This window comes from Mesoplodon mirus (assembly GCF_964341445.2).
Source record: "Mesoplodon mirus genome assembly, chromosome: 6".
Classification (NCBI taxonomy): Eukaryota; Metazoa; Chordata; class Mammalia; order Artiodactyla; family Ziphiidae; genus Mesoplodon; species Mesoplodon mirus.
This window is the reverse complement of record NC_138982.1, coordinates 81,395,102-81,413,579: the sequence shown is the minus strand read 5'-3', so window position 1 is coordinate 81,413,579 and position 18,478 is coordinate 81,395,102. Positions and strand designations below refer to the sequence as shown.

Below are 18,478 nucleotides of genomic sequence, written 5' to 3'. Positions count from 1 at the left end.
TATACCTTTCCAAGAATCTGTCCATTTCTTCCAGGTTGTCCATTTTATTAGCATATAGTTGCTTCCCTTTTTCATTTCTGATGTTGTTTACTTGGGCCCTTTCTCTTTTTTTCTTGATGAGTTGCGTAAAGGATTTATCAATTTTGTTTATCTTTTCAAAGAAACAGCTCTTAGTTTCATTAATCTTTTCTGCTTTTTTAGAAATAGGCTCTATTTTATTTCTGCGTGGATCTTTATGATTTCTTTCCTTCTGCTAACTTTTGTTTGTTCTTCTTTTTCTAGTTGCTTTAGGTGTAAAGGTTAGATTCTTTGAGACTTTTCTTTCCTGAAGTAGTCTTGTATGACACTATAAACTTTCCTCTTAGAGTTGCTTTTGCTGCATCCCAGAGATTTCAGATCATTGCATTTTTTATTTCATTTGTCTCCATGTATATTTTTAAATTTCCTCTTTGATTTCTTCAGTGATCCCTTCAGTGATCCATTGGTTGTTTAGTGGCATATTGTTTGGCCTCCACGTTTTTTTTTGTAGTTGGTTTCTAGTCTCATAGAGCTGTGATCAGAAAAGATGCTTGATAAGATTTCAATTTTCTTAAATTTACTGAGACTTGTTTTGTGGCTTAGCATGTAATTTATCCTGGAGAATGTTCCATGTGCACTTGCAAAGAATGTGTATTCTGTTGCTTTCGGAATACGTGTTCTATATAAACATCTATTAAGTCCATCTGGTCTAGTGTGTCATTTAGGCCAGTGTTTCCTTATTAATTTTCGGTGTGGATGATCTGTCCATTGATGTAAGTGGGGTGTTAAAGTCCCTTGTACAGTAAGTCCCCTACATACAAACGAGTTCCATTCTGAGAGCACGTTCGTAAGTCCAATTTGTTCGTTAAGTCCAACAAAGTTAGCCTAGGTACCCAACTAACACAATCAGCTATATAGTACTGTATTGTAATAGGTTTATAATACTTTTCACACAAATAATACATAAAAAACACAAAAAATATAGAAAACATTTTTAATCTTACAGTACAGTACTTCAAAAAGTACAGTAGAAGGGCTTCCCTGTTGGTGCAGTGGTTGAGAGTCCGCCTGCCAATGCAGGGGACGCGGGTTCGTGCCCCGGTCCAGGAGGATCCCACATGCCACAGAGCAGCTGGGCCCGTGAGCCATGGCCGCTGAGCCTGTGCGTCCGGAGACTGTGCTCTGCAATGGGAGAGGCCACAACAGTGAGAGGCCTGCGTACTGCAAAAAAAAAAAGTACAGTAGAAGAATACAGCAGTTGGCACACGGGTATTTTCGCATCTTTGAAAGTTCGCATCTTGAAGGTTCACATGTAGGGGACATACTGTATTGGAAACCTGGATGGAGTCAAAAGAGAGAGCAAAGATTTAAATGTCTGTGGGTTTTCTATAAATATGTAAATTTCTAGATGAAGAGAAAACTATTCATGCAGAAAATCTGTATTTCGTTGGAGAGAAATTTCTGAATAATTTCATTCCTCAGTAGGGATTGCCTGTTTTCATTGCCTGTGACAGAGGGACCCATATTATAGGTCTTGTAAAATAAATTAGTAAATTCTTTAACACACACACAGAGTTCCTAGTGTTATGTGCTACTGTTGATTTTCTCCCTTTATGTCTGTTAATATATGTTTAAGTGTTCCTATGTTGGGTGCATATATATTTACAACTGTTATGTTTTCTTCTTGGATTAATCCCTTGATTATTATGTAATGTCTCCTCCTTTGGCTCTCCTAACAGTCTTTGTTTTAATGTCTATTTTATCTGATATAAGTATTGCATCCCTGCTCCCTGTTGATTTCTTTTTGCATGTAATACCTTTTTCCATCCTCTCACTTTCAGTCTGTGTGTGTCTTTAGATCTCAACTGAGTCTCTTGTAGGCAGTATATATATGGCTTTTATTTTTGTATACATTCAGTCATGTTGTTTTTTTTTTGTGGTATGCGGGCCTCTCACTGCCGCGTACGCTCAGGCTCACACCAGCGCAGGCTCAGCAGCCATGGCTCATGGGCCCAGCTGCTCCGCGGCATGTGGGATACTCCCGGACCGGGGCACGAACCCATGTCCCCTGCATCAACAGGTGGACTCGCAACCACTGCGCCACCAGGGAAGCCCCAATATGTCTTTTGATTAGAGAATTTAGTCCATTTACATTTAAAGTAATTATGGACATGTAGGTATTTCCATTTTTTAATTGCTTTGGGGTTTTATTCTGTAACTCTTTTTTGTTCCTTTCTTCTTTCCTTCTCTTCCCTTGTGATTTGATGATTGTTTTCAGTGTTGTTTGGCTTCCTGACTCGTTTTTTGTGTGTATCTATTACAGATTTTTGGTTTATGGTTACCATTAGGTTTATACATAGATGTAGATAGGTCTATCTGTATCTATATATGATTATTTTAAGTGCTTATCTCTTAATTTCAAACACATTTTAACAACTCTGCATTTTTACTCCCCTCCCTTCGCAATTACTGTTTCTGTCATCATATTTTATATCTAGTTTTATGTATCCCTTAACGGCTTATTGTGGATATAGGTGATTTTACTACTTTTGTCTTTTAACCTTCCTACTAGCTTTGTATGTGGTTGATTTACTACCTTAACTATATACTTACCTTTACCAATGAGCTTTTTCTTTTCATAATTTTCATGTTTCTAGTTGTGGCCTTTTCTTTTTCACTTAGAGAAGTCCCTTTAACATTTCTTGTAAAGCTGATTTGGTGGTACTAAACTCTTTTAGCTTTTGCCTGTCTGTAAAACTTTTGATCTCTCCATCAAATCCAAATGAAAGACTTGCCAAGTAGAGTATTCTTGGTTGTAGGTTTTCCCTTTCATCACTTCAGCTATATCTTGCCACTCTTTTCTGGCCTGCAGAGTTTCTGCTGAAAAGTCATCTGATAGCCTTTTGGGAGTTCCCTAGTACATAACTTGTTGCTTTTCCCTTGCTACTTTTAATAATATCCCTTTATCTTTGATTTTTGCCATTTTAATTACAGAGTGTTTTGGTGTGGTCCTCTTTGGGTTGATCATGTTTGGGAGTCTCCATGCTTCCTAGACTTGCATGTTTGTTTCATTTCACAAGTTAGGGAAGTTTGCAGCTGTTTTGGCTTCAAATATGTTCTCCGTCCCTTTCTCTGTCCCTTTCTCTGTCTTCTCCTTCTGGAACCCCTATAATGTAAATGTTAGTATGTGTGATATTTTCCCAGAGGTCTCTTAAACTGTTCTCATTTCTATCCTTTTTTTCTATTCAGCTTGAATGATTTCCACTACTCTGTCTTACAGCTTGCTGATCCATTCCTCTGTATTACTTAATCTACTGTTGATTCCTTCTAGTGTATTTTTCATTTCAGTTATTATATTTTCATCTGTTTGGTTCTTTATATTTTCTAACTCTTTGTTAAAAACTTCTAACCTCTCACTCTCTTCATCCGTTCTTCTCTAGAGTTCCTTTTTTTGTTGCTGTTCTGCCTTATTTTTTTATTGAAGAATAGTTGATTTACAGTGTTCTTAATTTCTGCTGTACAGCAAAGTGATTCAGTTATACATATATATACATTCTGTTTTTATATTCTTTTCCATTATGGTTTATCACAGGATATTGAATATAGTTCCCTATGCTTTACAGTAGGACCTTGTTGTTTATCCATTCCATGTCTGGTGAGTGGGGCCAGATTCTGGGAAGGCTGGCTGAGGGACCTAAAGTGTCTCAGAGCTGGTATTGGCCTGCTGGTGGGTGGGGCCCAGCAGGTCTGGGGTTGGTCGCAGCCTACTGATGGGTTGAGCCAGGTCCCGAGGTCTCTTGCTGCAGGCCCTGGGGGTCCCAGTTCTAGTGCTTGTGCGCTCTGGTGGACAGGGCCATGTCCATGAGTGGCTGTGGGATCAGGGTGTTTTAAGGCAACCTGCCCACTGGTGGGTGTGGCTGTGTCCCTGCCCAGCTAGTCGCTTGGCCTGAGGCATTCCAGTACAGGTGCCTACAGGCTGGTGGGTGTAGGCGGTACTGGGTCCTGAGGCTGATGAGCTAGAGCACCATTTACAAAATGGTGCTCACCAGCACCAGTGTCCATGTGGTAGAACAAGCTCCCCAAAATGGTTACCATGAGTGTCTGTGTCCCCAGGGTGAGGTCCAGTTGCCTCCTACCACCCCAGGAAACTCGCCAAGACCAGGGGGTGGGTCTGACCGAGGGTCGTTTCAAATTACTGCTTCTGCCCTGGGTGCCACAGTGTATAAGATTTTGTGTGTACCTTTTACGAGTGGAGTCTCAGGCTTCTCTGGTGGCGCAGTGGTTGAGAGTCCACCTGCCGATGCAGGGGACACGGGTTCGTGCCCGGGTCTGGGAAGATCCCACATGCCGCAGAGTGGCTGGGCCTGTGAGCCATGGCCACTGAGCCTGAGCGTCCGGAGCCTGTGCTCCACAATGGGAGAGGCCACAACAGTGAGAGGCCCGTGTACCACACACACACAAAAAAAGAGTGGAGTCTCTATATCCCACAGCCCACAGGGTCTCCTGAAAGAGAGCCCCACTAGCCTTCAAAGTGGGTACTCATCTTTCCAGTGCAGGACCCCTGGGCTGTGGAGCCCAATGTGGGGCTCAGACCCCTCACTCCTTGGGGAGAACCTCTGAAGTTCTAGTTATTTTCCTGTTTGTAGGTTGCCTACCAGGGGTATGGCTCTTGACTCTACCACAACTCCACCCATCCTACCCATCTTATTGTGGTTCTTTCTTTATATCTTTAGTTGTAGAGGTCTTTTCTGGTAGGTTCTGGTCTTTCTTTCTCATCAATAGTTTCTCTGTAAATAGTAATTTTGGTGTGCCCATGAGAGGAGGTGAGCTCAGAGTCTTCCTAATCCACCAACTCTCATTTTTCTTAAATTTCATGGAGGGGAATGACCTTGAAGACCTTTATACAGATGAAAATAATAGTAACTACCAAGGTTTAAATGTATACTAAGTTCCAGACAATGTACTAAGCATTTTTAGAAATACCTTATTTAAATTTCTTACAACATCTATAGATGTGTTCTCATATTTCAGTTAAGGAAATTAGTGCTTAGAGACATTATACAGTATGCAGATTGTACCATGGTCTTTGTGGCTCCAGAGTCCCCATTCTTTCAACTCTGACATATTGTAAGTTGCTAGGTGATTTACCCTATATAAACTAGCTGACACCTCAATAGCACAGAATCCACAGTACTGCTTATTATGCTTTACTAGCTGTATGACTTCAGGCAAATTACCTAATCTCTCTGTGTCTCAGTTCCCGCATCTGAAAATGGGGATATTAATACTACTCTCTTTTAGGGTTGTGGGTGGCTTAAATGAATAAGTATATGCCAACTGCTTAAAACAGTGCCTGGCACAAAGTAAGGACAAATGCTAACTGCTATCATCATCACAATTACCTCTTTCCAAGGCAAACGGGATGCTTAATGTACTAAGTCTTGGTAATAAATATTCTTAGAATGTGGAACTAGGACCAACTTTTAAATCCATGGGCTCAGAAACTCATCGTTCAACAAGTACCCTTCATATTAGGGACTAAGCCTCAGAGAAGTATGAAACGAGGTCTTTACCTTTATGTCATTTACAATCTAGGTAAACAAAATGTAACTCACATGAAGTACTTCAGTGCTGAACAGATTTGTACAAACTCAAGTGTGGTCACGGTAAATGTGGGCTGACTCAGTCAAAGGAGACTTCCTGGAGGAGCTGGGACTTGCGCTGGGCTTTGCAGAAGGGCAGGATTTAGAATGCAGGCATTCCAGGTGAGGGAAGCTGCTAAGCAGTAGAATGGAGGCAAACCTGGTGGGGAGGAGCATGACTGGACTGAGCAGAGAGTGGAACAGGGGGAGCAGCAATAATAAGATTTGGGTTGAGTTACCCTTGGAATGTATCCTTCCAAAACAGACGGCAGGTAATTTTTCTTTAAGCCAGTCAGCGTTAAGTAAGAGAATATGTGGTTTGCAAAGTTATCATTTCTGTCACTACTCTCTTGAGAACCTTTGGGAGTGGTATGTTCCGACTTCCAGAGTAATAAGTCTTCTGTCCCTCTGGCACAGTGAGGAATGCACAGCAGAAGCACATCCTCGCAGCCCATCAGGTCATCCACAGGCACACAGAAGACATGCTCCAGAAGCATTGTGTTGAGCAACAGCAAGCATCAGACACTGAGCTACTTGAGGGAGAAACTGAAAATGAGCAAAACAGCTAAGGTGAGTTTGATTTTTCATCTGGAAGTAGAGAGAAGGACAAGCAGCATCATTCAGCTCTGTGCTGTACTCTAACAATCATAATGTAGAAAATGAAGCATTCCCATTTAAATTGGTGCATTTCATGCATCTATTTGACAGGCCTGAAGCAGTTACTGTCTGCTAAGGTTTCCACTACAGAGGCAAGAAAAAAGTGTCCTCGTGCTTTCTGTCTGTCTGATTGTGGCAGCCCAGATTGAATGGGGGAATACAGGGGAAAAAATTAGTTCATTTCATCTGGGTTATGGAATCTGCTATTCAAAGTGTTAGAGAACAGAGTTGATATGACAGCAGCTGGACTCTTGTGACCAGAAAACAGGACTCAAAATTACCTTTATAGGTTCTTTTAGCATATGACTGTATGCCATCACAGATAAAGCTACAAAATGTGTCAGTGTTATTAAAAAAAAAAAAAAAAGCTTGTTCTTAGGGGATACCTTGTCTAACTCCACATTGCACTGTTCTAGCTATAAACATGGCATGAGGCACCGCCTGCCCAATTCTAGCCCTGATGCCCTCTGCAGTATCAACCAGGGGCCTGGTCTTAGGTACAACTAAACATTCATACTCACAAGACTAACATATGCCATATTTGGTATGATTTGAGTATCAATCTACTCAGACTCAGAAAGACAGATATAATACAGGACCCACAGCTTCCAGCAGGGCAGCATCAGGTGTTTCAACAATCAATGGATCACTAAAGAAATCAAAGAGGAAATAAAAAATACCTAGAGACAAATGAAAACAAAAGCACGACAATCCAAAACCTATGAAACACTTCAACCCAGAGAGGGCAGCTTTTTTTTTTTTTTATTAGTTTCTGCTTTATAACAAAGTGAATCAGTCATACATATACATCTGTTCCCACATCCCTTCCCTCATGCATCTCCCTCCCTCCCACCCTCCCCATCCCACCCCTCCAGGCGGTCACAAAGCACCGAGCTGATCTCCCTGTGCTCTGCGGCTGCTTCCCACTATCTATCTACCTTACATTTGGTAGTGTATATATGTCCATGCCTCTCTTTCACTTTGTCACAAGGGCAGCTTTTTTTACAGCACAGATAGGGGGTGTCTCCCAGAAAAGTAAAATATCAGTAGTCCCCCTCTCTGGAATGGAATTTACTCTCTTGTACTCCACAGCAAAGATAAGTTTCTCTCTCTCTCGCCTCTCTCTCTCTCCTCTATCCTCTCTCCCCTCTCTCTCCTCTCCCCTCCTCTCCTCCCCCTCTCTCTCTCTCATCTATCTCTCTCTTCTTTCTCTCCTCTCTCTCTCCTCTCAATCTCTCTCCCCCTTCCCTCCTCTCTCTCTCCCTTTCCCCTCTCTCTCCCTCCCCTCTCACTCTCCCCTCTCCCTTTACCCTCCTCTCTCTTCTTTCTATTCCCTCTCCCCTCTCTCTCTCAACCCCCCCTTCTCTCCTCTCTCTCTCCCTCCTCTCTCCCCCCCACTCCCCCTTCTCTCCTATCTTCTCTCCCTTTCCCCTCTGTCTCTCTCTCAAACCCCTCTCTCTCTCTCAACCCCCTCTCTCTGTCCCCTCCCCTCTCCTCTCTCTCAACCCCCTCTCTCTCTCTCCCTCTCCACTCTCTCTCTGTCCCCTCTCTCCCCACCCCTCTATTTGTCCCCTCTCTCTCTCCTCTCTCCCTCTCTCATGTCTCTCTCTCTCTCTCTCCCCTTTCTCTGTCAACCACCTCTCCCATCTCTCTCCCTCTCTCTCCTCTCTCCCCCTCCCCCTTCTCTCCTCTCTCCCCCCCTCCTCTCTCTCTCTCTCATCTATCTCTCTCTTCTTTCTCTCCTCTCTCCCTCTCCCCACCCTCTCTCTAGCAGGCTCTCCCTCTCTCTGTCTCTCTCCCCCCTCTCTCTCTCCCTCTCCCCCTCTCCCCCTCCTCCCCTCTCTCTCTCCCACTCCCCTCTCTCAACCCCCCTTCTCTCCTCTCTCTCTCCCTCGCCTCTCTCCCCTCTCTCTCTCTCCCCCCTCTCTCTCTCCCCTTCTCCTCTCTCTCTCCCCCCTCTCCCCCTCTCTCCCCGCCCCCCCTCCCCCCGACCGCTCTCTCTCCTCCTCCTCTCCTCTCTCTTTCCCCTCTGTCTCTCTCTCAAAACCCCCTCTCTCTCCGCCCCTCTCTCTCCCCTTTCTCTCCTCTCTGTCAACCCCCCCTCTCCCCCCTCTCTCGCAGGCTCTCCCTCTCTCCCCTCTCCTCCCTCTCTCTGTGTCTCTCTCTCCCCCCACCACTCTCTCTCTCCCCCTCGCTCTCTCCTCCCTCTCCGCCCCTCTCTCCTCTCTCCCCCTTCTCTCCCCTCTCTCTCTTTCCCCTTTGTCTCTCTCTCAAACCCCTCTCTCTCCCCCCTCTCTCTCTTCTCTCTCCCTCGCCTTCCTCTCCCCTCTCTCTCTCCCCTCTGTCTCTCCCTCTCTCTCCCCCCTCTCTCCCCTCTCTCTCCCCCCTCTCTCCCCTCTCTCAATCCCTCTCTCCCTCTCCCCTCTGTCTCTCCCTCTCTCGCTCTCTCCCCTCTCTCTCTTCTCTCTCCCTCGCCTTCCTCTCCCCTCTCTCTCCCCTCTCTCTCCCCCCTCTCTCCCCTCTCTCAATCCCTCTCTCCCTCTCCCCTCTGTCTCTCCCTCTCTCGCTCTCTCCCCTCTCTCTCCGTCTTCTCTCTCTCTCTCTCCCTCTCCCTTCCCCCCTCCCCTCTCTCAACCCCCTCTCTCTCTCATCTCTTCCCTCTCCTCCCTCTCTCTCCCCCCTCTCTCTCTTCTCTCTCCTCTCCCCCCTCTCTCTGTCTCTCCTCTCTCCCTCCCCTCTCTCTCCCTCTCCTCTCCTCTCTCCCCTCTCTCTCCCTCTCCTCTCCACTCTCTCTCTCCTCCCTCTCCTCTCTCTCTCTCCCTCTCTCTCCCTCTCATGAACAGGAATCCAGCAGCCCTATATAATGTCTTTCCCACCGTGGGGTTCCTTATCCATACTGTACCCCAAAAACATGTGCATGTGCCATCTAGCCCTTACCAAGTCACTGTTGTGAGAACTGATTTCTCACAAGGTTTTCTGTGAGTAGTAAGTGGTCCTTGTCTCTGACTCAGAGAATCTTCTGTACACACACATGTATGCACATACGTTAAAAAAAAAAACCTATGGGATGCAGCAAAAGCAGTTCTAAGGGGGAATTTTACAGCAATACAATCATACCTCAAGAAACAAGAAAAATCTCAAATAAACAACCTAACATACACCTAAAGCAACTAGAGGAAGAAGAACAAACAAAACCCAAAGTTAGTAGAAAGAGCAAAATCATAAAGATCAGAGCAGAAATAAATGAAATAGAAATGAAAAAAACAATAGAAAAGATCAATGAATGTAAAAGCTGGTTCTTTGAAAAGATAAATAAAATTGATGTCTTTAGCCAGACTCATGAAGAAAAAGAGGGAGTGGGCTCAAATCAATAAAATTAGAAATGAAAAGGGAGAAGTTACAATGGACACCACAGAAATACACAAGAACGTAAGCGACTACTACAGGCAACTATATGCCAATAAAATGGGCAACCTAGTAGAAATGGACGAATTCTTAGAAAGATACAATCTCTCAAGATTGAACCAAGAAGAAATAGAAAATATGAACAGGCCAATCACAAGTACTGAAATTGAAACTGCGATTTAAAAACTTACAACAAACAAAAGTCCAGGACTAGATGGCAGGTCACAGGTGAATTCTATCAACCATTAGAGAAGAGCTAACACCTATCCTTCTCATTTAGAGAAGAGCTAACACCTATCGTGCTCAAACGCTTCCAAAATGCAGCAGAGGGAGGAAGACTCCCAAACTCATTGAGGCCAACATCAACCTAATACCAAAACCAAACAAAGATAACACCAAAAATAAAAAAAAGAAAGAAAGGAAAGAGAGAGAGAGAAAGAGAAAGAAAAGAAAGAAATTTACAGGCCAATATCACAGATGAACATAGATGCAAAAATCCTCAACAAAATACTAGCAGACAGAATCCAACAGCACATTAAAAGGATCATACACCATGATCAAGTGGGGTTTATCACAGGAATACAAGGATTCTTCAATATACGCAAATCAATCAGTGTGATACACCATATTAAGAAATTGAAGAATAAAAACCATATGATCGTCTCAATAGATGCAGAAAAAGCTTTTGACAAACTTCAACACCCATTTATGACAAAAACTCCCCAGAAAGTGAGCATAGAGGAAACTACCTCAACAGAATAAAGGCCATGTAAGACAAATCTACAGGTAACATCATACTCACAAATTGAAAAGCTGAAAGCATTTTCTCTAAGATGAGGAACAAGGATGTCCACTCTCACCACTTTTATTCAACATAGTTTTGGAAGTCTTAGCCACGGCAATCAAAGAAAAAGAAATAACGGGAATCCAAATTGGAGAAGAAAAACTGTCACTCTTTGCAGATGACATGATACTATACATAGAAGCTCTTTTTAAGATGCTACCAGAAGGGACTTCTCTGGTGGTGCAGTGGTTAAGAATCTGCCTGCCAATGCAGGGGACATGGGTTTGATCCTTGGTCCAGGAAGATCCCACATGCCACAGAGCAACTAAGCCCATGTGCCACACCTACTGAGCCTGCACTTTAGAGCCCGCGAGCCACAACTACTAAGCCCGCGTGCCACAACTACTAAAGCCCGTGTGCCTAGAGCCCATGCTCCACAACAAGAGAAGCCACCGTGATGAGAAACCCACACACCGCAATGAAGAGTAGCCCCCACTCGCTGCAACTAGAGAAAGCCTGTGCACATCAGTGAAGACCCAACACAGCCAAAAATAAATAAATAAATAAATTTATATATTAAAAAAAAGATGCTACCAGAAAACTACAAGAGCTCATCAGTTAATCTGGTAAAGTTGCAGGATACAAAATAAATACGCAGAAATCTGTTGCATTTCTATACATTAATAACAAAAGATCAGAAAGAGAAATTAAAGAAACAATCCCATTTACCATCGCATCAAAAAGAGTAAAATACCTAGGAATAAACCTACCTACGGAGGCAAAAGACCTGTACTCTGAAAATTATAAATGCTGATGAAACAAATCGAAGATGACACAAACAGATGCAAAGTTATACCATGTTCTTGGATTGGAAGAATCAATATTGTCAAAATGACTATACTACCCAAGGCAATCTACAGATTCAATACAATCCCTATCAAATTACCAATGACATTTTTCACAGAACTAGAATAAAACATTTTAAAATTTGCATGTTAACAGAAAAGACCCCAAATAGCCAAAGCAATCCTAAGAAAGAAAAATGAAGCTGGAGGAATCAGGCTCCCAAACTTCAGACTATACTACAAAGCTACAGTCATCAAGATAGTATGGTACTGGCACAAAAACAGAAATATAAATCAATGGAACAGGATAGAAAGCCCAGAAATAAATGCACCTATGGTCAATTAATCTACAATAAAGGAGGCAAGAGTTTACAATGGAGAAAAGACAGCCTCTTCAATAAGTGATGCTGGGAAAACTCGACTGCATGTAAAAGAATGAAATTAGAATACTCCCTAACACCATACACAAAAATAAACTCAAAATGTATTAAAGACCTAAATGTAAGACCAGATGCTATAAAACTCTTAGAGGAAAACATAGGCAGAACACTCTGACATAAATCGCAGCAATACCTTTTTCAACCCATCTCCAGAGTAATGGAAATAAAAACAAAAATAAACAAATGGGACCTAATTAAACTCAAAGGCTTTTGCACAGCAAAAGAAACCATAAACAAAATGAAAATACAACCCACAGACTTGGGGAAAATATTTGCAAATGATGTGACCGACAAGGGATTCGTTTGAAAATTTACAAAGAGCTCATGCAGCTCAATATCAAAAAAACAAACAACCCAATCAAAAAAAGGGCAGAAGACCTAAGGAGACATTTCTCCAAAGAAAACATACAGATGGCCAAGAGGCACATGAAAAGATGTTCAACAATGCTAATAATTAGAGAGATGCAAATCAAAACTACAATGATATATCACCTCACACCAATCACAAAGGCCAACATCAAAAAATCTGCAAAAAATAAATGCTGGAGAGGGTGTGGAGAAAAGGGGACCCTCCTGCACTGTTGGTGGGAATGTAAACTGGTGCAGCCACATAGAAAACAGTATGGAGGTTCCTTAAAAAACTAAAAATAGAATTACCATATGATCCAGCAATCCCACTCCTGGGCATATATCTGCAGAAAACCATGCTCCAAAAGGATACATGCATCCCAATGTTCATTGCAGCACTGTTTACAATAGCCAAGACATGGAAGCAAGCTAAATGTCCATTGACAGATGAATGCATAAAGAAAATATGGTTCATATATACAAGGGAATACTACTCAGCCATAAAAAAGAATGAAATAATCCCATTTACAGCAACATGGATGGAGCTGGAGATTATCATACTAACTAAGTGAAGTCAGTCAGACAGAGATAGCAAATATCATATGACATTGCTTATATGTGGAAGTTTTTAAAAAGATGATACAAATGAACTTATTTTAAAAACACAGACTCACAGAGTTAGAGAACGAACTTATGGTTACCAGTGGGGAACGGTGCGGGGGAGTTTGGGATTGACATGTACACACTCCTATATTTAAAATAGATAGCCATAGGGCCTCCCTGGTGGCGCAGTGGTTGAGAGTCCGCCTGCCGATGCAGGGGATACGGGTTCGTGCCCCGGTCTGGGAGGATCCCATATGCCGCGGAGCGGCTGGGCCCGTGAGCCATGGCCGCTGGGCCTGCGCGTCCGGAGCCTGTGCTCCGCAACGGGGGAGGCCACAACAGTGAGAGGCCCGCATACTGCAAAAAGAAGAAAAAAAAATAAATAAATAAAATAAATAAATAAAATAGATAGCCAACAAGGATCTACTGTATAGCACAGGGAACTCTGCTCAATACTCTGTAATAACATAAATGGAAAAAGAATTTGAAAATGAATAGATACATGTATATGTATAACTCAATCACTTTGCTGTACACCTGAAACTAACACAACATTGTTAATCAACTATATTCCAATATAAATTAAAAATTAAAAATCATCTTTACTGTTGGGGTAGTCATTTTTCTTACATGCAAATTAAATAAGATTAATAACTTACATAGTTTGAATTGAATACATCTGCATTTACTTCTGAGTATATAACACCTGTTCTATGACATCTACAGTGATCTTTGAAATCAAGCCATAAGAGTTTTTTTTTTTTTTTTTTTTTTTTTTTTTTTTTTTTTTTTGCGGTATGCGGGCCTCTCACTGTTGTGGCCTCTCCCGTTGCGGAGCACAGGCTCCGGATGCGCAGGCCCAGTGGCCATGGCTCACGGGCCCAGCCGCTCCGCAACATATGGGATCCTCCCAGACCGGGGCACGAACCCGTATCCCCTGCATCGGCAGGCGGACTCTCAACCACTGCGCCACCAGGGAGGCCCCATAAGAGTTTTAAAATGATTCTTTCTTTTATACTTAGGTTTTTCGTTTTTTAAAGTTTATTAATTTAATTTATTTATTTTTGGCTGCATTGGGTCTTTGTTGCTGTGTGTGGGCTTTCTCTAGTTGTGGCAAGTAGGGGCTACTCTTCGTTACAGTGCACAGGCTTCTCACTGCAGTGGCTTCTCTTGTTGTGGAGCACGGGCTCTAGGCATGTGGGCTTCAGTAGTTGTGGCATGTGGGCTCAGTAGTTGTGGCTCGCGGGCTCCAGAGCGCAGGCTCAGTAGTTGTGGCGCACAGGCTTGGTTGCTCCGCGGCATGTGGGATCTTCCTGGACCAGGGCTTGAACCTGTGTCCCCTGCATTGGCAGGCAGATTCTTAACCACTGCGCCACCGGGGAAGCCCTATACTTAGGTTGTAATGAAATGTATTTTACTTTCACTATGTAAAGCATGTTGTGGTTATAAAATATAGTTTCAAAAAAAACCTAGTTTCCAGGCTAGCTACAGACACTCAGCAAGGAAGGTTAACCAATAAATTAATACAGTATCTTCTTCATATTTTATTAAATGGTTGGAACATGATGCTTAGTTGCCCCCATAGTATATATCACTTCCTCTTCCTTCTCTCAGAGGGAAGGACAGATGTGAGGTTATTTAATAATATTTAGTGAGAGGGTCAGTAGGCATGGACTACTGATTAAAAACAAAAGTTTTAAATCAGCTTAAAGACAATAGAGGTAATAAAACAGTGAGGCATTTCTGGGGGAAAATTTACGAGTAGAAAAATCCATTGAGCTGAGTCTGGCATTTGGAGCCATTTTTTTCCTTAGGGAATATGCAAATTCTAGTAAATGTGGCTGAAAAGCTGAGCAATACTTTCACAAGCTTTGCAAAACTAGAGGGACAAAAACTGTGGAGTCAAGGTTGAGTCCCTAGTAAACCTCCTCCATTTGGGCTGGGACTCCATAAGGTTATGCCCTAGTAGAAAGTGTTCACTGGAAGTATATCACCCCTCAAGTACACTACAGTTTAGCTTCTAATCATCTGAATGATCCAAAAAACCCTCAGTCCCATAAAACAAATTTAAAAGATCCTTGATTCCTGTTGCCTCAAGGAAATTGTCAGGGACAACACTTAAATTCCCTTTGGAGAAAGTTGGCATCATCCTAGACCTCAATTTATTTTCATATTTTTTCATGAACAAGTTCCAGAACACAACAAGGATATCTGGTATATGAACAGACATGACAATTTGAACAAGCAGCAGAAAGTACAGATACTAGAAACAGACCTAAAGGGATCTAAGCTAGGAATTATTTAGACACAGGTTTCAGAATAACTGTGCTTACTGCTATGTACTTCTAGCCTCCAGAATTGTGAGAAAATACATTTTTGTTGTTTAAGCCACCAGGTCTATTGTATTTTGTTATGGCAGCCCGGTCCAAGATTGTGGTACCAAGAGTGAGGCGCTGCTGTAACAAATACCTAACTGTGTGGAAGCAACTTTGGAACTAGATAATGTGTAGAGGTGGGAAGAGTTTTGAGATGCATGCTGGGAACATGGGTGTTAAGGGCAATTCTGACAAGGTCTCAGATGGAAATGTGGAATGTGTTATTGGAAACTGGAGGAAAGGCAATCCATATTATAAAGTGGCAAAGAACTTGGCTGAACTTTGTTCTAGTGTTCTGTGGAATGTAGAACTTCTGAGCAATGAAATTGGATATTTAGCTGAGAAGACTTCTAAGCAAAGTGTTGAAGGAGCAGCCTGGTTCCTCATGACTGCTTTTATAGCAAAATATGAAAGGAGAGAGATGAACTGAAGAAGGAATTGTTAAGCAAAACAAACAAGAACTTGTACATTTGGAAAATTCGCAGCCTATCCATATTTCAAAAAATGAGAAAATCCATTCTAAAAAAGAACACTAGGGGTGTGGCTGAACAGCTATTTGATAAAGAGTCTATGGAATTATAAGAGTAGGAACTCTGCCAGTTTGAAATGAAGGAATGGACACAAGATGAAGGAAGGCATCAGACTTCTTGGATTTGACAGGATGACATGATAGAGCCATTATGCTGCAAATGTGCACGGTTCTTTAAGAAGAGGGAAAAATAACCCTGAAGGCTTATCAGCCACTTCCTCGGTTTCAACAGGTCAGATGGCCTCTGCCCAGAACCTTAAGGATGGGACCACCTATGGCACCCTACCCTGGCAGAGGTGCAGCGACAGGATCCCCACTGAGGCTGTGGGGATGGGGGACAACAAAGCTGGAGGGGTGGGGCCATCCCCAGAGCCATTGGAGTAATGCTGCCATCCCAGTGGACCAGGAAGGCAGGACACTGAGCCGAAGGGGATTGATCTTGAGCTTTAAGATCCAATAGAATTTGTCTAGCTAGGCTTTGGACTTGCTTGGGACCCATTACTCTTTTCTTCCTTCTGATTTCTCCCTTTTGGAATGGGAATATCTGTCCTATGCCTGTCCCACCATTGTATTTTGAAAGTACATAATGTGTCTGGTTCACCGCTGGAGAGGAATATTGCCTCAGGATGAATCGTACCTTGAGTCTCACCCACGTCTGATTTAGATGAGAATTTGGACTTCAGACCTTAGAGTTGATGCTTGAATGACTTAAGACTTTGGGGCTGTTGGGATGGAATGAATGTATTCTGCATGTGAGAAGGACATGAATTTTGGGAGGCTAGGATGGAATGCAATGCTCTGAACTGTGTCCCCCCCTAAATTCGTATGTTGAAGCCCTAACCTCCAATATGATGGCATTTGGAAATGAGGACTGTGGGATACAATTAGGATTAGATGATATCATGAGGGTGGGTCCCTCATGATGGGAATAGTGCTCTTATAAGAAGAGACACCAGAGAGCCTGTTCTCTCTCTCTTTCCCTGCCGTGTGAGGACATAGCAAGAAGGCAGCCAACTACAAGCCTGGAAGAGAGTCCTCCCCAGAAACTGACCATGATGGCACCTTGATCTTGGACTTCTAGCCTCCATAACTGTGAGAAAATAAATTTCTAATAGCCAAAACAATCTTGAGAGAGAAGAACAACGTTGGAGGTACGATACGCCCTGATTTCAAACTATACTACAAAGCTGCAGTAATCAAAACAGTATGATACTGGCACAAAAACAGACAAATTGATCAATGGAACAGAACAGAGCAGAGCCCAGTAATAAACCCACACTTATATGGGCAGTTATCTATGACACAGGAGGGAAGAATATACAATGGGGAAATGCAGCCTTTATAATAAGTGGTGCTGGGGAAACTAGACAGCTACATGGAAAAGAATCAAACTGGACTACTTTCTTACACCATGCACAAAAGTAAATTCGAAGTAAATTAAAGACTTAAATATAAGACCTGAAACCATAAAACTTCTAGAATAAAACACAGGTAGGATGCTCTTGGACACTGGCCATAGTAGTATATTTCTTCTTGCTATGTCTCCTTAGGCAAGGGAAACAAAGCAGAAATAAACAAATAGGACTATATCATACTAAAAAACTTTTGCACAGTTAAGGAAACTATCAACAAAATGAAAAGGCCACATACTGAATGGGAGAAAACATTTGCAAATGATATATACAGTAAGGGGTTAATATCCAAAATATACAAAGAACTCATATAACTCAACATCAAAAAAAACTCAATTAAAAAATAGGCAGAGGGGGACTTCCCTGGTGGTCCAGTGGTTGAGACTCCGCCTTCCAATGCAGGGGACACAGGTTTGATCCCTGATCAGGGAACTAAAATCCCACATGCCACGGGGCAACTAAGCCCATGCACTGCAACTACTGAGCCCACACACTTTAGAGCACATGTGCCACAACTACTGAGATTGTGCACCACAACTAGAGAGCCTGTGCACCGCAACACCTGAGCTCATGTGCTCTGGAGCCCGCATGCCACAACTAGAGAGAAGCCTGCACACTGAAACGAAAGATCCCACATGCTGCAATGAAGATCCCACATGCCACAACTAAGACCCGATGCAGCCAAATAAATAATAACTTAATTTAAAAAAATAGGCAGAGGATCCAAGTAGACTTTTTCCAAAGAAGACATACAGATGGCCAACAGGCACATGAAAAGATCCTCAACATCAATAATCATCAGGGAAATGCAAATCAAAACCACAATGAGATATCACCTCACACCTGTAAGAATGGCTATTATCAAAAAGACCACAAAAAACAAGTGTTGGCAAGGCTGTGGAGAAAAGGGAACCCTTGTGCACTGTTGGTGGGAATGTCAACTGGTGCAGCTACTATGGAAAACAGTACGGAAATTCCTCAAAAAATTAAAAATAGAACTACCATGTGATCCAGCAATTTCCACTCCTGGGTATTTATCCAAAGAAAATGAAAACACCAATTGAAAAAGATATGTGCACCCCTATGTTCATAGCAGCATTATTTACAGTTGCCAAGATATGGAAGCAACCTAAGTTCCCATCAGTAGATGAATGGATAAAGAAGATGTAGTACAGGGCTTCCCTGGTGGCGCAGTGGTTGAGAGTCCGCCTGCCGATGCAGGGGACACGGGTTCGTGCTCCGGTCCGGGAAGATCCCACATGCAGTGGAGCAACTAAGCCCATGTGCCACAACTACTGAAGCCCACGCACCTAGAGCCCATGCTCCACAACAAGAGAAGCCACTGCGATGAGAAGCCCACGCACCACAACGAAGAGTAGCCCCCACTCACCACAACTAGAGAAAGCCCACACACAGCAAC

The 18,478-nt window shown here is 42.8% G+C and overlaps 1 protein-coding gene across 1 annotated transcript in view; it reads left to right on the top strand.

Moving 5' to 3' along the window:
• The window catches only part of CFAP91 (cilia and flagella associated protein 91), a gene marked incomplete at its 5' end in the record, with an annotated part of 159,101 nt that overhangs the window by 135,178 nt on the left and 5,445 nt on the right, over positions 1-18,478 (top strand). Inside the window, one exon of the mRNA XM_082625711.1 lies at positions 6,078-6,230. Within this exon, the coding sequence (XP_082481837.1) occupies positions 6,078-6,229 (152 nt within the window). The 3' untranslated portion in view covers position 6,230. The remainder of the gene's footprint in view (positions 1-6,077; positions 6,231-18,478) is intronic.